The following is a 23,842-nucleotide window of genomic DNA, read 5'->3' as shown; positions in this document are numbered from 1 at the left end:
GGCCCGGAGTGCCTGCAGGTGCTGTTCAGATGCAGCTGTGGAGGACCTGGGGCGGGTCCTGAGTCTGCTGCCCTGTGCCCCCCCCCCCTGCTGCCCACAAGCCCAGTGCTTACAGCTGCAGCGCTTGTCAACTCAAGTCCCAGAGACACGCTGCTCGCTGCCCACGTGTTACACGCTGAAGCAGGACTCACTCCTGGGAGGAGAGGACCGCGTGCTCGTCTACAGGTGTCAGGCGTGACATCCTATGATGACGTCGGAGAGGACCACAGTGGCTGCATCTCCTCTTCGCACGTGATGAGGGCATCACCACGCAGATGATCTGAGTGCACGTGAAAGAAAGAAAACCAGCCACGAGAGCTTCAGAAAAGTTTTTAGCAAATGTTTCTGTCCATTTATTTTCTGTACTCCTTAAAAACAAAACATCACGTTTCATACTGAAGCTCTGAAATACTGTATGCGAAAGAGAGGCACACCTCCCACTCATGCTGCAAGCTGGTCCACGTCCTCTCTGCTTCTGTCCGCCAGGTGAGCTTCAATAATTTCTGCAAAGAGATTCCTCTTCAACAGATTATATGCAAGAGGTAAAAGCTGGCCAGCAACTTTATGAAAATACTGAAAAACAAAAGAAGATGACATTAACCAGAGGACGCAGCAGGTAATATACAGAAAAAGCAGTTGTTGACAAAGCCCACTCCCCACATGCTGGGTTTCAGCCAGCGTCTGCGTGAGAACAGTGAGTTCTGAGACAGCGCCTGACACCGTCCCTGGGGCAGTCGTGCAGCTCTTCAGGACGAAGGGCACTTCTTGAAGGAAACTCAGAAGAAAAGCAGGTAAAAACTGTAAGCGTCCTTATTCCCTCAGATACGATTTATTCACCCCCTTTTGCCCCCAGTACGCTCAGATGCCTTTTCCTTCTCGGCGGCGTGTCCCCACCAGTTAAGACTTCAATCATCATTTCCGTCAGCTGACGCTGTCAGAATAAGGAGCTGAATGTGAGTTTTCACATCGCACTGAGGACTCCGTGTCTTCAGTTCCTTCTCTCCCCACGCCCCATGTCAGCCTCCGCCCCTGAGGTCGCTGCCTCTGTCAAGGGCCCAGACGCGCTCCGAGGACAAGGGAGGGCAGCCGCTGTTGCCGCCTGCTGCCTGCCTCACCATCCCTTGTCTTCTCAGGGTGCTGCTGGATTCTCAAGACAACCGAGTTTCTGTGAAGCTGGTTAAGCACTATTTTCTGACCGGTCACTGACTGACTCTGGCTGTTAACCGTTCTGATTATTTTTACTGCTAACAACCAACCAGCCAGCCCTACACGAGGAAGACAGAGTCCCCAAAGACGGCTCCCCCGACAGCGGCGTCAGCCTGACCCAGTAACTGTCGATCAGACACGCAAATGCTCAGGCCCCAGTGGGAAGGGAACTCGGTGAGGCCCGGGGGGCTGGGGGGGCTGGGGGGGGTCGGGGGCGCCCGGGGCACCATGACGCTGGCGGGGCACTGCTCCAGCCCCGCGGCGTCTCCAGGCGACCCTGCACTTCACAGCCTGCAGTCGGCTTCTGGGGTAGAGGCTGACGCAGGAGCCGCCTGCCCGTGTGGCCCTGAGCACCCGGGGCTCTTTCTGTGCCGCAGGTGACACGGTAGGTGAAGGGAGAATTAGGTGGTCTCCACAGCAGGCAGACGGCCTGGGAGGCCCCCGGGTGGCGCGGAGGTGCGGGGAGCACGGCCCACGCTCACACGGCTACTCCCGGGGAGACCGGACTCAGGCCGGGGCAGCCGGGAGCCTGCCGGAGCCACCACTCCTCCCGCCTGCCCGGCCTCCTGCAACTGCCTCGTACGTTCCTCCTACGTGATGAGCAGGGAGGTCATGGTGAAACAAACAGCCTCTCCTCTGTCGTAAAGAATTTCAAGCATATTTACAGCCAGCATTTCCTCGTCATCCAGGAATTCACGCACAAGAACCAACCCCCCCCCCCCCACGGAAAGTGAGGCGGAGCCAAGAAGGCGTGTCCACACCCAGTGAAGGGCACAGCCGTATATACGTAGCTAATAAGTCACTTGGGCAAAACATCCGGGTCATTCACCTCAGCCAGAGTACAAGATGAACTTCAAATAAAAAATATGCTCACAACAACATCTGCTTAAAAATCATTTCAAAATGTTCATTTTGAAATTCAAGCTGAATCCATACCCTGCGCGTGCTGGACGTGGGGACGGCAATGAGCAGGAGTGCGTATGCGGGGAGGGGCGGAGGGGAGGGAGGAGGGGGCAGGGTGTGCTCACTCACGTGGGAACCGTGGCAGAAGAGGTCCATCCCCAGCTCCAGCCCCATCCCATAATCACACTCGTCATTAGCAAACTGCACGTAAGTCATCATTTCCTGAACAGGAGCAAAAGCTTTGAGTCTCTCAGCATCACTGGGGGCCTCCACGATCGTCCTGCAGATTCTCCTGAGACTGGCTGAAAGACCAAGGACACAAGGTTACCTACCCGTAACCACCGTGGCGCAGACGGTGACCTGGCCGCTTCCTCGTGACTCTGTCCTAGTGCACCGGATGCCTCCTTGGTTGGCACTATAATTTACAGTGGCCATTCTATGGGTTTTCTACTTACGATTCAGGCATGAAAATGGCTTACTAAACAAAAAAGACTTCCTGTATTAGCACAGTGGGACCGTTTCCTGATCACGCTAGCTGCAATCAGGAATCACAGCAGCTTCCAGAGGTTCCCCTGGGCTAGTCCAGGGTCCACAGACTACGGCCAAACCTGACCCACCTGTTTTTAACTGCCCTCAAGCTAAGAGTGTTTTTCCATTTTTAAATGGTTGGAAAAAACAAAAACAATGTGGAGACGGAGGACACGTGCAGCCCACCCCTGGGCTCATCCACACTAGGAGTGGGATTAAAACAAATCCAGACAGACAGTAAAGTTTGCTCGTTTTGCCCCCTCCTACCTTAACAAAACAAAACAAAACAAAACCCAGAAAAAGACATACAAGAGACAAGAAATCATTGTAGAATTAAACCTTTACCAGTACTTTTACCAAAGTGGGGGAAGTGCAGCTACGGCCAAAGTGTAATCTGAGGTGAGAACAGAGAAAATTGCTAACATTTATCTAAATAAAAAAAAGCGAGTGGTTTAACATTTCTATCTGGACTTTCAACGTTTTTCTCCCTGCTTTCGGATGCCAGGGTGCGTCAGCTCCCACGAGGCCCGTGAGAGGGAAGGCACCCCGAACGATGCCTAATTAGACTTCCTTTCTGACAAACTGGGAAAATCCGACAACGCAGACGGCTGTCACTCACTCGGAGCAACAAGACACGTTCCTGGACACGGGGCTGCCGTGCCGGCGGGGACGAGGTTCGGTTACGACGTGAACAGTCACGCCTGGAACTCGCGGTGCCGAGTCTCGTGCATGAGGGACTGATGTTACACACCTACTGACACTAACCTCAAACACAGGCTGGCGACAGCGGTGAGCGGCTGCCAGGGCTTGACCTCGGAACGGGAACGCGAGCTCCCGGCACACACCCTGCGCGTGAGGTCACGGGCTGCGCTCTGGGCCCCGCCCCGTGGCAGGCAGTACTGCACTGGGCAGACAGCAGTGACGTTTTTTACTGGAGGACAGACATGTTCTTCCCCCGGCAACATTCTGCAGCGCGTCACCTCACAGAACCCAAACTGCGAGACTGTGTAAGCAGCCTTCACCATCACTACGCTTCAGTACCTGCTGCTGCTCTGCTCCCACTGCCACCAGCCCCGGCACACGGACACAGAGCCACAGGCTGCAGCACAGGGTGACGAGTCAGGCCCCCAGCTCGGCGATCACGCGACAGTCAGAACCACATCTCAGGTCCCCACCTCCCAGATGTGAGAATAAGACCCGCTGTGAAGGCCTGGGTGCGGATTAAGTTAACACTGTGTACACATCCCCCGACAGCGTCAACCACGACACGATCCAGTGCTCAATAAATGGTACCCCCCCGGGCCCCGTTACAGTGTTACGTGTAGAGAGCCTCGGGGGAAACTGGTCAGGAGCAGACTTCACTGTGACCCACTGAGCGCTGTCACCTGTCCACAGACCGCCAGCCACTTACACCTCCTGGCAAAGAAAACAGTGAGACACTAGATCCTTAACTATGTCTGCTACCACTTCTCATTCAAAAATAATTAAACCACGGAAGGATCTAATGCTAGAATGTTAGAAAAAAGTACAAGTACGTAAAAGTGACCCCTCCCCCCCCCCCGGACATAAAACCCAGGGCACTGCAATTTAACAAACACCCACCGGCGATCGCTGTAACAAATGCCCTCCGTCTCCCCAACAGGATAGTAAAGCTGCTGCTAAAGCGCGGGGTGGACTGGCTCACAGGGAGGCGGCGAAGACCAGGGTTTGCCCCCCGCCCCCAGGACAGAGCCCCTCTCCCCTCCAGCCTCAGGGAGGAGGTCCAGGAAGGTCCAGCGTGTGCAGCAGGCTGCGTGTGTCACCCACCTTGGCATCATACCGAAACAGAGACGTGAAAGTAATTTTAAGCTGTCTAACCCGACATATCCCGAAACAGTATCATTTCCACATACGGTCAATGTAGGAAAAACTTAACGCTGCTGCACTTTTTACATCGAAGTGAGTTAAAACCAAGCCAGACTACAAGTTCAGCTCCTCCACCACGGGGCCCACGTGCAGTGCTTTTCCCTGGGAGTCCTCCAGGCGGAGGGCAGCCGGGGCCACAGCTCTGTCCTGAACAAGGGAGGGCCTGCATTTTACGTGCTGCGCAGGGGCGCCTCCAATTCCCTCTCGCTGAGTGCCCCTCACCCCGCTGCCCCCAAGCGAGCAGGGTGACGAGAAGGTGGTGCCCTCGGGGGTGCTCAAGTAAAGGGGGGTGGGCAGGGCTGAGAAGCGATTTCATCCTCTTTTTTCAACGTGGCAATTAATTAGATTGTGTGTAGTTTTTACACTTACAGATGAAGTAACTCAGCACTGGCTCCTAAAAGCTAAACAGGCTTACATACAGATGAAAGACTGCTCACAAAGCACTAGACAAACGCGTGCTGTCTCACTAATTACTATACTGCACGTTGTTCGCTACGATGTCAAAGGTTCTGAAATAGTTCAGAAAAGGTCACCTAGACCAGAGGTTCACATTCTTCAAACTTGTAACAATACTCTGTTTTGAGCGCTGTCAGGCAAGCAGTGTGCTGAGCCCTTAGGTGCTCGGTTCCCAGACACCCCTATGGAGGGTATATCGCCATTACTAACCCTGTGGCGGATGACGAAGACCACGGTCCAGGGTAGTTCAGTAACGTGCTAAGGCAACACAGCAGCAAACCCAGCTTCAGTTCAGGCTTCACCGACCGTAGAGCCTGAGCCCTTCTTCACTAAGGGGAGGTGGCTGTCCCCCAAAAGGCACACGTCCTCACCTACTTCTCAACGTAAGGAAACCTTTCTCCGCATACGTTAACGCACACGCACATGTTCGTGTGAGAAATACGTTACCATCCGTTTCAGGGAGCTCTCTGTATCCCACATCATTTTTGTCTACTGGGACAACCAAGCCTGCCCCGTGAAAGGTCTTTGTCACGACCTAAATAAAAGGAAAAAACAAAAACAAAAAAACCAAATTTAGTCACCGTAAATAGACGAAAACAACAGGGGGAAAAAAACCCCCAAAACAAAGCACACACACAAACCCTCAAGACTTCTGCCAAAACGCAACATTCAATGCCCTTTTATTTCAGTAAATTTGGACCCCAGGGCACAAGTTTAACATTATTTCTTTCCTTTAAAATTAGCCAGAAGTCAAGCACTTGGAGTGACTACGACAGCCAAACAGCCGGCTTTTATTAACTGTGTCAGCTGTCTGGAAGTCCGCGCCGTGCGTCCCACTACAGGAAGCAGGGCGCGGTGTCAGTTCCATCCACGGCCACGGGATCTTCTAGGCAGAGAGCCTGAGGGACTGGGCCCTGCAGGAGAAGGAATGGTTTTTGTCAGCAGGAAGACGTGGAGGGCAGAACTCCTTTCCATCTTGTGAAATTCAGGTCCCCCATTTCTACCTGGAAAATTCAGGCTCGTCAGCAAACTTCCCCAAAGTAGGGCAGTTTCTAGTTTTGTGGTGCCCTTCACGGAGGCAAACAGCATAAACTGGTGAGCTTTTCTCAAGTGTTAATTTTCAAAGACAAACAGCGGTCCAAACACAACCCCCCCCCCATCATAACCCTTCCAGTCTGCATTTTCCTCTTACACTAGTGGCATTCTTTCTTAGGTCTTTCCTGAACAAAACATCTGCTTCCAGTATCTCTCTGTGCAGTCCAGTGACATTCCCAAGGGAAGGACGCTCTCAGTTTTAAGGTCCTCGCCCCCAAGTCTCTGTACCAGCTCTCCACCCTCTCGCTGCTTTCACTGTCTTTCATTAAGCAACACAGGGGACAGGTTATTCCAAACAAGTCCCAAGACAACTGCTCACCCCTTGGGAAAAAACAAATGAAGTCACAGTTATGTTGTATCTTACTCCTGATACCAAAATAACTTGCAGTTGGATTTCAGGATTAAATGTAATAATAAAACCATAAAACTACTAGAAGAAAAGGCAAATCTTTTATATGATTTTGGGTTGGAGAAGGAAAAGACTTACAGACTTGACTACATTAAAAAAAAAAAAAAATCAGACTTCCCTGGTGGCGCAGTGGTTAAGAATCCGCCTCCCAATGCGGGGGACACGGGTTCGAGCCCTGGTCTGGGAAGATCCCACATGCCGCGGAGCAACTAAGCCCCTGCGCCACAACTACTGAGCCTGCACTGCACTCTAGAGCCCGCGAGCCACAACTACTGAGCTCACTTGCTGCAACTACTGAAGCCCGCAGGCCTAGAGCCTGTGCTCCGCAACAAGAGAAGCCACCACAATGAGAAGCCTCCGCACCACAACGAAGAGTAGCCCCCGCTCGCCGCAACTAGAGAGAGCCCGTGCACAGCAACAAAGACCCAACGCAGCCAAAGATAAAAAAAATTTTTTTAAATCAAGTAAAAACCAAGAACAAAATTAACACAAATTAAATGATGAAAAACATCTGCAATATATACATATAACAATAAAGTTAATAAAGATGAATGTCTTTAAACTATAAAGCATGTCTTAAAAATAACAGAAAAGACTTAACACCCAAATGAAAACACAAGTAATTCTAACCTGACAGGAAAAGGGGCAAAGTTCAAGCAGTTCACAGAAGAAATATAAATGGCCAGGGGAGAAATGAAAACGATTTAATGTCCTTTACAATCAGAGAAATGCTGATGACAACAATGGTCGATCATTTTATACTTCTCAGGATGGAAAGACCAAAGGGACTGTTAAGACCAGCACCGGCGAGGGCCCAGGGAAGGGGGCGCACAGCCCTGCAGGTGGGGTGCGAAGGAGTCTAACTCCTGGGGGGGGTTCTGCAAACAGAGAAAACACACACACACACTTTTCATTTTTTTTATACCTGTATAAATTTCTTTTAAAAACCACTTTGGGCCTGGAATACTACATCTAGGAATTTCTTCTAAGGAAATAATCAGGTAAGTGTGCAAGTAAAGGTATGAACGGTTACTTATGGCAGGCTGTCTGCATGTGTGGAGTTTTCAGCAGCCTAAGCCCTGAACATAAGCGCAGCGCCCTTATGAGGCAGAGCTGCCATGCAGCACGTGGAGTGATGACCACAGCGTGTTCACAAAGCAGTGCTGACGGTGAACGCGAAAGGGCAGAGTGACGGCGCGACTGTCTTCTGCCCGACTCAGGCCGACACCCGACGAAAACCATGCCGTGTACGCATTTTCACTGATGAGAAACTGTACTAATTGTCCATAAAGAGCTATCAGTTACTAGCAAAGCATCAGAACCCTAATTTTATTACGAAGAATCAGATTACCAGTTTAGGAAAACCCTGCACAAGGGTGGGTGATGTTGTGAGGCATCAGAACCAGAGGTGGATAGAATGATGGACCCTCGTTTCACAGCAACATTAACTGAATGTCGATTTTAAAAGTGCCATCTAGGTATTAGAAAAGGTAAAGTGGCACACAGCCAGTGAGTCAGATCGGGTGAAAAGGAATGCTAGCTATGAAAGATGTGAGCTTAGGTCTCAGATCTGTCACGTAGAATTCTGCACGAGGAGCAAAGCCTCTGCAAACCTACTGTGCTTGCCTGCCTGTCGCAGGGGTGGAATGAGCAGCTCACGAGGACTTGGGGCCAAAGCACTATAAGGCACGGCTGGTATAAACACACACATTCCCAGTGTGCCGTGGAGAGCTCCACTATCCTAGAATGCACGTGCTACTTTCACACGTAAGGACCAAGTCACTAACTCACATATACTGGTGGGGCTGAGTTTTTTTCAGGACTAGAAAAATATTTATTCCATGAAGATCTCACAATAACAATAAACTTATAATAGAAAAGGATCTGGAAGTATTATCACCACATGTTGTCTTTGGGAAGATAAAATCATGGTTGTCTTAGAAATTTGTTTTCTTTGAATTTGTGTTTACCAGCTATTTTTATAAGAAGAACAAACACTAAAAAGAAATCTCATGGGGGGAGGGGGCCAGGACAAACATTCCTATGAAACTTAATCTAATAAGTTTAGATTAAGACTCAGATTAGATTAGACTCCTATCTAATTTGTAGTTATGGGGAAGGATTAATGAAATCTCATCTGAAATTACTGTTGATGACAGAATGTGCTGCTGGCAGCTGTTCTGCTCAGAGAAGCTTAGTCTTTAGTCAAGACAAGTTAGGATACGTCACAACGGGGTGAGAAATGCTCCCCTTCCTACCCTATAAGGTGGGAGAGGCTCCCTATGAAAACTAGAAAGGTGAAATGGCAATATGAAATCTTGGAGCAAGTGAAAAATGCCCCATTGCAAGGAGTTTCATTCAAATGAACATTTTTAGAAACTGCTTCCGATCTCAAGGACTAAGGAAAGAGTTGATAAGACTGTGATTCAGTGACTACAGCTTATCAGAACATCACCCCTGCAGCTGAGTCGAGATCAGAAAAAGCACTGAAGTAGGATTTTCAATACCTAAGTAAGCTGACGTACTTAGCTGCCAGCACTCGTTTACTCCGGGTTAACTAGTACTTTACTTGGCCTAGAACGTGCAGACGAAGCAGCCACACACAGAAGACACTGCCGAGAGGCTGGCTGCCCTGACTCCGGTGATGAATGCCCTCCTTCCCCAGGGTGATGAGGACAGACTCCTACACGAGTCTCATTCACCCCGGGGCAGAATTCTTCTATCTCCTCTATTTACTTACAAGTGAAAAACCCAAAGGATCCAAAACCCAGAACTATTTGCTGTTTACAAAACCACTCACACTGCAGGCACCAAGGGAAGCGCTGGGCGCTGGGCTCCATAAGGCAAGGAGAGGGGCCTCCTCACGCACCATTTCCTGGAGAAGTTCACACACCTCAGTGCACACGGCTCTCAAACGCCAGCTGCCTGAGGGGCTGTAACTGTAAGGCACAGTAAGGCAGACCTTTGCACATCTACCCCCAAAACACCTGGCACGAAGTCAACAGACCGTAGCCATTAAGAAAGAAATTCAACGGGGCTTCCCTGGTGGCGCAGTGCTTGAGAGTCTGCCTGCCAATGCAGGGGACACGGGTTCGAGCCCTGGTCTGGGAAGATCCCACATGCCGCGGAGCGACTAGGCCCGTGAGCCACAACTACTGAGCCTGCGCGTCTGGAGCCTGTGCTCCGCAACAAGAGAGGCCACGACAGTGAGAGGCCCCCGCTTGCCACAACTAGAGAAAGCCCTCGCACAAAAACAAAGACCCAACACAGTCGGTCAGTCATAAATAAATAAATAAATAAATATTTTTTTTAAAAAAAGAAATTTAAGCAAATATTATGTACAAAGCCACTTTCACTCTTCTTCTACAGGAGAAACTGGTAAATCAAGATTAACGAGCGAGAAGGCCTGGCTGAGTTCTGCACCCGCGGCAAGGGCACTGCGTCACGTGACCCAGCCTGGCCGACAACCTGCAGGACCTCCCAGGCCAGATCCTGGACAGCCTCCGAGGGAGCCCCGCAAGGGCAGCGTCCAGCTCTCCCCAGGACAGGGCAGCGAGAGATGGAGAGAAGGTGCAGGTGGGAAGGAATCAAGAGAGGAAAACCCCCTGTTAAAAACAGCAAAAGAGTCAGAGACTAACAGACGTAAATCATACTTTCTTATCTCTCTGTTTCATCTTCACGGTTCTCTGTTCCAGTGAGAACCCCAGTTCTCTGGCTGCTTCTGTGAGTTTCTCATCTATGGTTTTCAAGAGACTAGTTTTCTTTTTATCTGTTACTTCTTTAAGTTTTTTCATCAAAAATAATCTGAAAAAGAAGTAAAAGCCCTCATTAGTATGCAGGCCACTGTACTAAGCACACAGACCTTGGGAAGTTACGGGGACAGACATCAAACTCCATGCAAGGGAAAGACTGCAGAACCACCACCAGAGCCCCCCAGAATCCCGAACAGGTTCTTCAAGCAAGAGAAAAGCACTATTAATAAACAGCTGCCAGTCACAGAAACAGCAAACAAGATTTGTCTGTATTATCTCTGGAATGTCTACAACAAAGACATACAGTATTAACAAAATGAGGTTAAGCCAAGTTCCTGTTGCATCGCGCTTGATGCTAAGATCGGCGAACCGCCTTGGAGAAGTCTGACGTAACAGAAGAAAAGAGTGTGGAGACACCAAAAAGGATTTTCTACTTTTAAAGAGCCAGAGGACGTTTAGAATACTTAAGCATCAGCAGATTCTTTTCAATGTTACCTTCAAATCTGCATTAAGATAAATTTAAAAAATATAAAAGGAAAGCAAAACTAGTTTATAAGCCGATACAAAAACACAATTCAAAATATTTTCTAAAGGTATGTGAATAGTACAATATATTATTGCCAGTTACGGAAATAATCTTATGTTAAGAATGCTGCAGAGGGTGTGGAGAAAAGGGAACCCTCTTACACTGTTGGTGGGAATGCAAACTGGTACAGCCACTGTGGAAAACAGCATGGAGGTTCCTTTAAAAACTAAAATTAGGGTTACGAGATGACCCAGCAATCCCACTCCTGGGCATATGTCTGGAGAAAACCCTAGTTCGAAAAGACACATGCACCCTTATGTTCACTGCAGCACTATTTACAATAGCCAGGACGTGGAAGCAACCTAAAAGTCCACTGACACAGGAATGGCTAAAGAATATTACTCAGCTATAAAAGAACGAAATAATGCCATTTGCAGCACATGGATGGACCTAGAGATTGTCATACTGAGTGAACTAAGTCAGAGAGAGAAAGACAAATATATCACTTATATGTGGAATCTAAAAAGGTACAAATGAACCTATCTACAAAACAGGAACAGAGTTAGATGTAGAAAACAAACTTATGGTTACCAGGGGGTAAGGGGGAGGGATAAATTGGGAAATTGGGACTGACATATACACACTACTACATACAAAATAGATATCTAATAAGGCCCTACTGTATAGCACAGGGAACTCTACTCAGTACTCTGTAATGGCCTATATGGGAGAAGAATCTACAAAGGAGCGGATATATGTATATGTGTAACTGATTCACTTTGCCGTACACCTGAAACTAACACAACATTGTAAATCAACTATACTCCAATAAAAATTTTAAAAAAAGACTTTTGCCATCAGAGCAAGAGTGAAAGGAAGAGCTGGAAACAGTGCCCAGCTGGACACAGTTGGTCCCCTTCCTGCAGCCACTACCAGGCTCCCAGGAGGAAACCCGCTCCTGCCCACCACTAACGTTCAGCAGTTTGCTATGGGCTGGGCGCTATGGGTGCTATTCTGATCCCCGTTTTACAGATCAGGAAACTGAGGCACAGAGGATAATCAACTTACCCAAGTTGACAGAATTAGTGCGTGTGGATTAAAGTGCCACAGAAGCTAAGACCACCAAAATCACGGTCTCATGATTACAGCACAGTGTCACAGTAAACCTCACCTTCAACCTCACCAGCCGCGTTATCAAGAGGCTCTGTCTACGACAACCGTACGAAGCACACCGGCGACGCCAGGGCCCCGGGGCTGCTGTCCTCACTGTGCTGTTCTCTGTCCACAGCACCCTTCCTCCCGGGAGGCTCTCGCCTTCATCAGGCCCACGGGAAACACCCGCTCATAAGACGTCCACCTCTCCTGACGGCCCTCGGTACTGGTCTTCTCTTCCTCACCACATTATAGGACCACTTCCATTCCAGTTTATTAAGCTTTTGTCTCTCAGGTTCAAACCTACTCTCCAATGCTCTGCTGCAATGTGCACACGGAAACAGCCAGAACGTTCTGTGCTGTCCCATTAAACCTAATGGGAGACTGTGAGCCTTGAGTGAGTCCTGCAGTCTGGGTCATGCAGAAAACACTGGCTCACTGAGTTATGCACATCTCCCAAAGACTGACCCCTTTCACTGTATCTGATTTACTCCATTCTATCACAATATGAAAAAACCACATTTGTTAATAGTACCACCAACCTCGTTAGCGAAGTCTTCAGAAGGTGAGAAGCTGTCAAGCTCACAAGGGAGGTCACAACTGACCCCAATTCTAATGTTTGCTTTTGAAATCTTAAATTTTAACACTGGCAACAAACACAGTCAGCTGTTTTCACCAGTTCATTTGAGACAACGCCGGCCAAACACATGTCAGAGTAGCCAGTGTCTGCCAGTCTCTCTTCAGCAAAGTGGAAGAAAGCTGGGCTCACAACTCGGCCTCACAACACCTTTTTCCTCGAGACAAACCCTAACACCTAAGTGTGCGGAAGTGCCTTTTCCGTACCTCCCCTCCCGTCACACAGGACGTTAAGAAGACACGTGCCCAGCGGCAGGGATCCGATCCGCCTTTACTGTGTCATCACGGACCTCCGCAGTGACACCCGCGTCCCGTCCCAGCTGTGATAACCCACCAGGCCCACTGCCCCGACCCCATCGCGGCGCCAGCAGGGCTTCCCGCCTCCACCTTTGTGCTGTTGGTGTGAGAACGACTCTGTCATCACCCAGAGTTTGCAGCTCACAGGCCTCCTGGGAAGTGGGCAGGCACCCCTGGGGGGCCACACCCCACTGTTTGATAGCTGCTGTTAGTGGTTTTAAACGAGACTACACGTCAGAACCTCCTGGGTTCCTGGTTGAAAGTGCCCAGGACAGCAACGCAGGGTGGCAGAGAACACTGGGGGGTGCAGACAAGAGGAAAAGAGACTATTTAGCAGCGCGTCTCGACCCAAGCGCTGATATCCTGCCTACACGTACTCTTGTACTACGCACCAAGTGTTTTAAATGGTCTTTGGGCCCGTACAAAGGAAGCGTTCATTAAATGTTCGTTAAAATGAATGTTCATTCACTTACAACGTTCATTTGAAATGAATTTTTTAAACTTAAGAATTAAAATTATAGATGTACAGGTTTGAGATTTCTAAGTATATCCACACTTAGATACGCCTGGAACATGTATTTTTAAAGAACGTTCCCGAGTCCTGCTCTAGACATGCAGAAGTGGAGCTGAGGTGAAGCTCTTAACCACAGGCCAGGGAGCCTTCCGTGTGTAGTCAGGTTTGAAACCATTAACTAAACAGCAGTGGTCAAATAGTGGTCTGTGGACCCCAGGGACCCCTGAGACCTTTTAGGAGGTATGTGAGGTCCAAACTATTGCTACAATTACTTTAGGGAAAAGAACAGAATAAAAAGAAAATCATTCCTAATTTTGTTGTCCAAAGGTAAGTATTTTAAAACTTTCAATCTATCTAGATTTCTCTCCATGTGCATTAGAGGATGTGAAAAGGGCACCGTTCCACACTGTTCTGTTATTTGACCTCTTCACATAATGTATCAACTCCTTCCCAAAACAACAGATCAATATCCTGGTGTTACACTTTATGGACATTTTCTATTTAGTTACCTAATTTTCTCTAACTGCTGGATATGTATGTTTTTTCTAATTTTTCCTTTTTATAAATAATCTGAAATATACACAGATATTTATGTGTACCCATCCAAAATTTCTTCAGATAAATAGCTAGAAATGGAATCACTGATTTAAGGTATAGCATATTAGCTGGCAATGTTCATTATCTGTTAAGAAATCTTTGAAAAAATATTTAAACAACCTTATTCCAACTGCTTTCCACAAACGTCTTACCAACTAACACATGTCAGAAAGGTTTCTTCTACCCTAACCATCCTTGGGTATTACCATTCTTTAATCTTTACTCATCCCTGCTAGCTGAATTTGCATTTCTTTGGCTACTATTAAATCTTACACAAAGAGAACTAGTTTCCCTGGGCATAATTTGTGTATAACAAACGGTCTGCCTTAAAAGACATTACTGAGGCTGATATAGAAATTGTTTTGATTAGCTGATTTAAGTAAAGTCTCAAAAAAGTATACTATATATACTGTAACACTTGAAAGTATTATAACCTTTTTACCTTTATGTTTGAGATAAATTATTGGAGGTGCAAAACATTTTTTGTGTGAAATAGCATTAGGTACTCAAATATACTCACTTGCTGGTCTTCACCTAAGTTATAAATCACCAACGTATTTTTGTTTTCTATTTCCTTTTCTGTATTCTCCAATAAGCTAAAAAAATACCAGAACGATCTTGCATTATTTTTGATAACAACTGTATCTTTCTTTTTTTTTTTTTGTAAGACCACTAGGACTAATGAAAACTTAGTTGTTTTTGCTGTCAGAGTGTTTGTGGAATGATTCACCGAGCATCTACAAGGCAGGTGCTGTGCACAAGAAAAAGCCTCTGCCCTCATGAACTTACACATTAGTGCAAGAGACAGACAATAAGGAAATAACTATAGTTGTTTCCAATAAAGACAGCACCAATTTAAATTCAACAATAAATCTGAAGGGTGTAAAGAACTATAAATTATAGACAGCAAGCAACGTTTTCTATAAATTTCAGTTATCAGAAGAGAAAAAAGAGCCTTTCTGGGACATCTCCCACGCCCTTTAGATACACCAGTATGCACACAGCAGCCCAGCAGGTGCACTGATCTACCTAGTTTCAGTTCTGTTTACTGCAAATTTGTGCTATTAAATCACAGGGAATGAAAGTCTTCTTAAAAAGTAGGGTAGGGACTTCCCTAGTGGCACAGTGGTTAAGAATCCGCCTGCCAGTGCAGGGGACACGGGTTCAAGCCCTGGTCCGGGAAGATTCCACATGCCGCGAAGCAACTAAGCCCATGCGCCGCAACTACTGAGCCTGCGCTCTAGAGCCCGCGAGCCACAACTACTTAAGCCTGTGTGCCACAACTACTGAAGCCCACACTCCACAACTAATGAGCCCCGCGCGCCACAACTACTTAAGCCCACACGCCACAACTACTTAAGCCCCGTGTGCCACAACTACTTAAGCCCACACGCCACAACTACTTAAGCCCGCACGCCACAACTACTGAGCCTGCGCTCTAGAGCCCGTGAGCCACAACTACTGAAGTCTGCACACCTAGAGCCCGTGCTCCGCAACAAGAGAAGCCACCGCAGTGAAGAGTAGCCCCCGCTTGACACAACTGGAGAAAGCCTGCGTGCAGCAAGGAAGACCCAACGCAGCCAAAAACAAATAAATCAACCAAGTAATTAAAAAAAAAAAGGGTAAAGAGGTCACGCAAAACACGGTCTACTTATTTTGCCCAAGGTGATGAAGGTGCTTTCTTCATTTTATTAGCGTGTCCACGGCCCAGCTGCTGCGGCGGCTCCGGATGGTGTCTGTGTCCGCGCACCGCGGGCGGCTCCCTGGCTGGGCTCTGAGCCGCCCCGGCGCTGCCGCACCACCCGCCCTGCGCTTCAGCTCAGCTCGCGCTGCGGGCGGGGCCGATGCCCCACCCGGCTGCCGACGCGGGGCCCTGACCTCGTGGGGGGGGGGGGGTTGTGGAGGTCCAGCTCCGGCCCCACCCGCGCACGCAGAGGTCTCCGCCTTCCGGGGGGAGGGGCGGCGGGCAGGGCCCCCCCTCTCACCGGCGGAGGTCCTGGCAGACAACGCGGTCCCGGAGCACTCGTGCGGCCGCAGCTGGCGCTCCGGCGGGGAGCCCCCTGCGATGTGCCGACCGTGGCTTCACCGCACTCAACCTTCCGTCTCAACCACATACCACGGGTTCTCGGAACGAACTCTTCAAGACTGTGTTTGACCTAAGATGCCTAAAAAATCTTTTGAGTTTGCCATGGGACAAACAAGGTCAAGATTAAGTAGTATTTTCATTAAATAATTAGTTATAAAAGAGGTCTGTTTGGCGAAAAGTGGAAGTGTGGATAAGATGCCTGCAAAAGTCATGTAAATGATCTCCAGGCATCTAGAAACTTTTGGTTACCTCATTTGCCCTCAAAGACGGACTGATACAGTACAAAAACTGTAAACCAATATAAATAGGAGACATACTGAAATAAAACATTTTCTTACTTGACTGCAGCAAACACATTATCTCCATTTTGAACAATTATACAATTTTTCTTTGCTTCATTTGTACCGACAAATACAGGAAGTTCATCAGGCGAATCCCTGTTTAAGCAAAAGATATTAAAAATTTAGCTGCCCATAATTTGTATTATCAGAAAAGTAGAATTTTAGGTCTATAAACAACAAATTATATCTGCATGTTTTAAAAAATTGCCAATGAATTTGCCAGGTTTAAGCTCTAGGTTTCTTAGGAATATCTATGACAAATCTTATTTATATAAATAACAGAACATAAAATTAAGATTCTTAGGACCTAGTTATTTTTACACCTGAATACAAAGAAAGAGGGAATAAAGCTTGTCAAAAGGAGGCGAAATTATACACAATCATCTCTACCCTAGTTTAATAGTCTGTGGAAAAAAAGAAAGGTGGAAAAACCAAAAGAAACAGGGCAGAAAGGATCATAAAACATTGGCAGTGAAAGGAGCGGGTTCACATCTATAACCAAATCCCCTCACTCTATGACTGAGGAAACCGACAGAGAGACGAAGCGACTCGGCCGAGGCCCTGGTGAGGCGGCAGGAAGCCAGCAGACCCAGGTGCCCCAGCTCCCAGCCCCGCGCGTCCACGGCTCCCTGGCACCCCTGCACTCCTCCTCCACGTCCTCTTCTCCTCGCCTGGCTCTCAGTGACAGCGCCGCTCCCAGTGGGGGAGCCACCCCCCACCCCCAGCTCTACTTCTAAGAGCCTAAGCTTCCTGCATGTATCATTTCACCCTCCCTCCGAACGTTCCCGTTAGGCGTGTCTCATGATCACAGGACAGGAAACTGAGTCGCAGAAAGTCACAGGCACTAAAAGGCGGGCACAGGGTCAGCCAGGTAATAAGTAGGAGGACCAGCCTGCCTCCAAAGCGCCTTCTTAATCCTATGGCCCCTGGAAGCACAGGGCCAGCTTAAGTCACAGCAGCTGCTCTAAATTACCTTTCCTAGGCTAAAAGAGCTTTTCTGAACTCAAAAGGAAAAAAAAAGTTTATAACTACAGAGGAAAAGCTGGAGAGCTTCAGCCTAACGAGTTCACCCATCCCAGGGTAGGTTAACAGGTTAGAACGGCAGACAGCCTGTGTACCCACCAGGAGAGGGTACACGTCCTTCACCTTGGGTGAGGCCAGTGAACATCTGCTTACACTCGTTACAGGGACAGTAGCTGTATTTTAGGAGAAGAAAAGACCCTTTACCTGAAATACCCCATGTGGAACTCAGTTTTACAATCTCCAATAATAATGGTCTGGAACTCAGGAGGATCATAGTAAAATCTCCAGTGAAGGTTAAAATTCGGGCTTGCTGACTTTTTCTTCATTTTATGTTTTCCGGCAAGGATATCATAAGGACCCACTAATCGAAGTCCAAGGCTTGCAGAAAGTGAATCTATAAATTAAATATGTTTATTTAGACAGTGCCTTTCTGGAGGCAGATAGGAAATACTGCCTTTCATTCAGAAAATATTTCTAAGCAGTTGTCTTAAAAAAGAGCTTCTAAAGGAAAAGAAAGAAGTCTTTAGTTACATGTGAAGATGTTAGTTGTAAATACTCAATGGAAAAGAAATCAGAGCAATGAAGATATGGCACTTACATTTAGGATTTCCTCTTAACTTTACCACTGATGACATTTCAAACATTCCTGCTGTTTCTTATTTTGGCCAAAACAAGACTGTTTTGTGTTCCTATGTGCTGCAAACCTTTACCTTGTCTCATTACTATGTTGCTGTCAGCCTCAAATATTTGTAGCACATCCAGACCAAGGTAGAGGCAACAGACAGCACATGAGGACGAATAATTTAACTAAAAATGTGCTTAATGAAAGTATTTCCTTCCCCTTCCCTCCATCTCAGCTAATTATCACTCTCGACTCGTTGCCTCCTTGACCATCCATCTGGCTCACCCTAATCCTGGATGAGCCCAGCTTCTTTTTCCATCCACAGATCAGTCATCAAGTCTATTCAAATGTACACGTTTACAGCATCAGATGGGCCTTCGTGCTTCTCTAAGAGGGAGGCAAGCACTTCAGGCAGGACCTGGATATGCAAGGAGGTGAGGATGGAGAGAGGAAGAAAATTCTTGGAAGAGGTAACAATGTGAAAAAAAGGCATGGGGACAGTTTAATTTCCCCCCTCTACGAACAGACACAAATATATAGATGTTTTAAAGGGAGATCATGCCGTTTGGTAGTGTATTTTTGTTCTTCATCCTGTCCTCATTTAAATCTTCTGAATAGTTTCCCATGCTACTAAATGCTTCTTTAATATGTCTACTCTACCACTGCTAGGCATTTACTGTTTCTTTTTTATTCTAAACAACGCTTCAGTGAAGATCTTTGCTAACACACGTTTGTACACATCCATGAGTACTTTTAGAGAAGTTGCTGCACAGTTGCAGTGTTCTGATATACTGCCAAAATTCAGTTATCTCCCAGTACACATTTTCGTCAGCAGTCTCTGGGACTGCTTCCCCCCACCTCATGTGAAGACATTTAAACAGTACAAAAGGGTAACAATGAAAAGTAACTGTTACAACATTATCAGTTTTTAGTGTACCTTTTCAGAGATAGTATATGCACATAGGAAGTATGTAGGGATGTGTGTGTGTGTGTGTGTGTGTGTGTGTGTGTGTATTCTTGACCTAAAAATACTACCGGTAGCATATGCTACACACTCTTTTTTCTTTTGAAATATTCCAGGCATGATACTTGGTCATCGCTTAAAACTCTGCCTGATTCTTTTAAAACTATATATGTCCACTGAAAGATGTGTAACTGATGAGCATTTAAGCCATTTTCTGCTTTCTGTTTCAGTATCATTTAACATAGTTTGGGTTCACCTAACCCTTAAGACAAGTTCCTAGGAGCTGCACTGCTAAGTCACACTAAGTCCTGGAACACACAGAAGTACGTGCTTGTTTTCTTTCAAACTCTCATCAAAGCATGTTGTGGAATGATGTACCTTTGCTAGTATAGCATTTTATTTCTCTCATTTGAAACACCTTTGGAAAAGTTCCTTTTCCATGAACTGTTTAGATCCTGGGTCCAGTTTCCTACTGTCTTGTCCACTGGCAGAAGCCAGAGAAAGGTTCTGGAGCAACTCACCAGCTGGCTGTTCAGGAGCAAGTCCTTCACAGAACGTCCAGAAGTGATAGAAATCTTCAGGCAGAGAAAGCCTGTAATGACTTTCTACTTCTTTTCGAAGGTCACTGGGCACGGCAGCTTCACAGCATTTACCCTTCTTCATGGCGACTGCTTTTTCACACTGAAAATCCGCACACAAAACTTTGTTTCTCCCAAAGTAATTTCAGCAACTTGGACTGCTTAATAATATTGCTCATTTTTGTTCACCCCAACTCTGTGTGTTTCCTTTAAAACTCTATAAATGGTATTTGAGTAAAATCTGGGGATTCTTTTGGGTGAGGAAAAAAAGGAAAGAACAGTTTATAATATATAGGTGTCAAGAGGGACACACACAGCAACTCTTTAAACATATTTCCCTAAGATAATGGAAATGCAGAAAACAAAAAACCAAAAAGTATAAAAGAAAAGGTAAACAGCAGGAAAAGAGGAATAAGAAAATGGCAGGTTTTGCCCTGTTTTGGTAAACAGGATGTCATCATGCCTTTCGTTTAAACAGACTCAGCGACCACACCAGAAGCAAATTGCCAGAAATAATTGGATGCAAGGGGATTTACCAGTTAAAACAATGATTTCAGAAAAGGTCGTTTAAGGCCAGACCAGGTTGTAAAACTCAGCTCCAGCAGCTCTGCAGTACAGGTTCATTCTGTACGTATGCTAGGCTTTAGGATGCTTATGACATCTGTGACCTGTTCCCACAAAGACAAAACCTTGGCTGGAGGGCACGCATCTTCAGTCTTGGGAGCGGCCGTGCGTGTTGTTCTTTCTGGGAACCTGGATCCTTTCCTTCCTGCCCTTCCTTCCCATCTACCAGTACATCAGTGCTGCCCAACCCGGAGGTATTCTGCCCCCAAGGGGACACGTTGAGCAGTATCTGGAGACCTTGTCGGTTGTACAAACTTGGGTGTGAGTGTGTGTGCTGCTGGCGTTCCGTGGGTAGAGGCCAGGGCTGCTGCTAACGTCCTACAGTGCACAGGAGAGGCCCCTTAACAAACACCTATCTGGCCCCGGTGTCTACAGGGGTCACGACTGAGAAATTCTAACCTGATGTTTCTCATATTTACATTCTTCCAGCAGGCTCAAGTTTGTTGATGTTATTTTGGGTATCGTTCAAAGTCTGCAAAGTGTATTTATGAACCAGATGACATATACAAGAATGTTCCTGATGGCATTGTTTTACGAGTGGAAAACAGGACAAATGAAAATGCCTATTGCCAGGAGAATGGTTACAGGACTTTCAAACAATGGAATGTTACGCTTAGTGAAAAGGAAATAGAGCCACACACAGTATGGATCAATCTTAATAATATAATGCTGAATGAAGAAAAAAGTCCCTGAAGATTATATGCAGCATGATAGCCTTTTTATGAAGTTCCAAAAATACTGTTCAGGCATAAACTCATGGGTGATAAAGCCATAAAAAGAAGACAGAGGAAAACAAACAGTTCAGGATCGTAGCTACACCGAATGGAGTCGACAGGAAGGAGTCAGGCAGAAAGGACAGGTGAGCAACGTGAAGATGGAGAGCCACGGTCAGCCTTTCAGTGCTTGGCCTGGGCAATGGCCTCACAGGTGTCTGTCCTGTTATTAAACAAATAAGGTAAAACAGGACCATGACCAAGAATAACAGTGTATCACGCCAAGGATTATAACATGTCTATCTGAGGTCATAAAAAATTAAATTGAACAAAAAGGCTGTTCAAATATGGATCCAAAAATTGATGGTGATAATAGCAAACAGTAATAAACATAACAGTAAAAACAATAAGTAATAACTACTTGTTATGCACTTACTACGGTGCCAAGCCACTGTGCTAAACTCCTTCTATGGATTAACTCATTTAGTCCTCAGAAGTTCCTTATGAGCTAGATTCTATTATCCACATTCTACAGACAAGGAAACTGAGGTTAGGTGACTTCCCCTGGGCCCCTAACTAGAAAGTGGGAGAACAGGCATTTAACCCCAGGTGGGCTGGCCCCCCAGCAGATCCAACCACTTCATGCTGTCTCTCCCACTGCAAACACACAACAGCAGGAGCATGTCACGTCCTGACCCAGCCTCCTCTCTGTGTGTACGCCCGCCTTTGGTGAGACTTCCAAAGACTGGCTCAAACTTAAGATGTTAGAAAGAAGAGCCTTAAATCTACCTTGCTGAAAGGCAGTGATGCATCATGGTTAGGCTGCCCTGGTTGATTCTTGACTCTTCCCATTTCCAGCTCTGTCACCTTGGGCAAGTTACCTAACCTCTCTGTGCCGCTCTCTCATCTACAAAAAAAGGCCCATGTAGTACCTCTATCATAGGGTTGTTACAAGGAATAAATTATTTGTAAAAATACACAGAACAGTGCTAGCACAGAATACATAAATGCTGGCTATTACTGTTGGCCATAGTCTCTGTAGACGCATCGTAATTTTTGATGCTTTATCTCTAAGACTAACACTCTGTCAAAGTAGTTCATTGCTCCTGCCTGAGCTCACACGCTAGCTGCATCCCCAAATCCCTAATAACTAGAGTTTAGGATGCCTGTGCCCTTCAGGGGCTGCCCTTATCCTTTACCCTTCTGTTCCTGGAGAGCGGGACTGGGGTAAAGAACGCCCAGAACGCCGCCCTCCTGCACCGTCTCACCCCACCCAGCTGACAGCGCAGCCAAGAGGGAGTTTTGGAAACCTCTACTTCTTTCCTGCCTGACTCCCTGCTGCTCTTGCACTGGTGACAGGACGTGTGAGGTCGCAGGAAAGCCTGAGCCGACGCCCCTCCGTGGTCAGCGCTCCTCCGTCCCCACCCCGGCCTCCCCGCGGCCGAGCTCGGCGCTGCGCCCGGCCACCCCTCCGCCGCGTCTCCCTCTTTCTGGGACGCCCCGCTTCGGGGCGTCCGCGACTCTTTCTACACTCGGCGGGGTCGGCCGGACCAGAGGGCTGGGGGAGCGTGGTGTGGGGAGACCGGGCTGAGTCAACCCGCCCCCCGGGTGAGGGCCCCTGACTGCGCCAACCCGACCCCGGCGGAACCCCGGGCTGTAATCGGGCTGTAACCCGCCCCGGGCCCGCCCCCGGGGGACGCAGAGACACGAGGCGCCGCTCTCCGCTCCGCCTGGGGGCAAACGCGCCGCGCCGCCCTCGGACCCGCGGCCGCCCTCGGCCCTCCGCGCTGTACCTGCGGCCCATCCCCGCCGGGCCTGCGCTTCCCGCCGCCGCCCACCATCCTGTAGCCGCTGCTGGAAAAAACCCGTCCCGCCGAGAACCCGTGCGCCGCCGACTGCTTCCGGTTCAAGGGCGACCAATCGCCTCTCCGCGCCGCGCCGCACACAAATATAGGGAAGGCCCCGCCCCCAGAATCGAGCGCGCGGACGAGGCCCCGCCCACCCGGCCCGCCGGGCAGGTGTGCCCTCCGTCCGCGCGTGCGCATCCCGCGGGCTGACCCGCCTGAGCTTCTCCGGGGGCACATGGACCCCGGCCCAGGCTCGGACACGGCGGAGGTCTGCTTCCTCCCCAGGCCTTCACTGGGGCAAGGCCGGTGCTCCTTCGTCTGTATTTGTTTAAAAGATTCCTCTTTCTGTCCCTCCGCTGCCGCGTTTTTCTTGCCCAGCACTGATTCATCTTCAATGGTTTGAAATCACACAATTTCTGTCCACCCAAGCTTTTGTTTTACTTCACTGAGTCGGTCTTAAATAAGATCCTCTTGAGATTTGTATCTTTGAAAGGTATTCTTTTTTGTTAATAAAAGTTTGTCAGTAAGACAAACTAAAGTCTGCCTAGAATTAAGCTACAGTGTGTCCATAGATTTGTATAAGATTGTTGACCTTGCTAGGGGAAAAGATAATATTTCTTTGGATTATTATTATTATTTTTTTTTTGCCAAATTTGGGGTAATACAATTATCACCACCATACTTTAAAATAGATATTTTTGTTGGTGATGGTGCTGGTGGACTTCTGAAGGAAAATTCTCTATATGAAAACAGGGGAATTGACAAGTAAAATCAGTGAAATGTTTAAGATCGCATAGTTGAAGGCTCTCAGACTCAATAAAACGCTAAAATAGAAAAGGATGCTAATCACAGTACAGACTGAGAAAACACACACTGCAAAAATAGTAGCTACCAAACGAATATCTTTTTTAGAGCTTAAAGTCACTGGGATTACTATTTAGGGTTAGACTGTTAGTAAACATGGATTAATAAAAGACAATGAAAATGGAATCAGAATTCCTCTGTATTCCTTAGGAGTGATTGATTCTA

At 47.5% G+C, this 23,842-nt stretch overlaps 1 protein-coding gene across 2 annotated transcripts; it reads right to left on the bottom strand.

The window, feature by feature from the left end:
- Nucleotides 1-365: 365 nt before the first annotated feature.
- HPF1 (histone PARylation factor 1) lies at nt 366-22,864 on the bottom strand. 2 transcript variants are annotated; one of them, XM_068553241.1, is made up of 9 exons: nt 22,760-22,829; nt 21,756-21,873; nt 19,573-19,732; nt 17,670-17,859; nt 16,440-16,538; nt 10,195-10,345; nt 5,485-5,572; nt 2,278-2,450; nt 366-612 (listed from the first exon to the last, which is right to left on the bottom strand). In XM_068553241.1, exons 2-9 carry the CDS (start codon nt 21,816-21,818, stop codon nt 481-483), a joined length of 1,056 nt encoding a protein of 351 aa, XP_068409342.1. In that variant the 5' UTR covers nt 21,819-21,873; nt 22,760-22,829; the 3' UTR covers nt 366-480. The 2 variants fall into 2 exon arrangements, with proteins under 2 accessions (XP_068409342.1, XP_068409343.1); XM_068553242.1 differs by lacking the exon at nt 21,756-21,873 and having other exon boundaries at nt 22,760-22,864.
- Nucleotides 22,865-23,842: the final 978 nt, after the last annotated feature.

This window comes from Eschrichtius robustus, chromosome 10, assembly GCF_028021215.1.
Source record: "Eschrichtius robustus isolate mEscRob2 chromosome 10, mEscRob2.pri, whole genome shotgun sequence".
NCBI lineage: Eukaryota > Metazoa > Chordata > Mammalia > Artiodactyla > Eschrichtiidae > Eschrichtius > Eschrichtius robustus.
The sequence above is the reverse complement of the archived record's forward strand: the minus strand, read 5'-3'. Positions and strand labels throughout refer to the sequence as shown.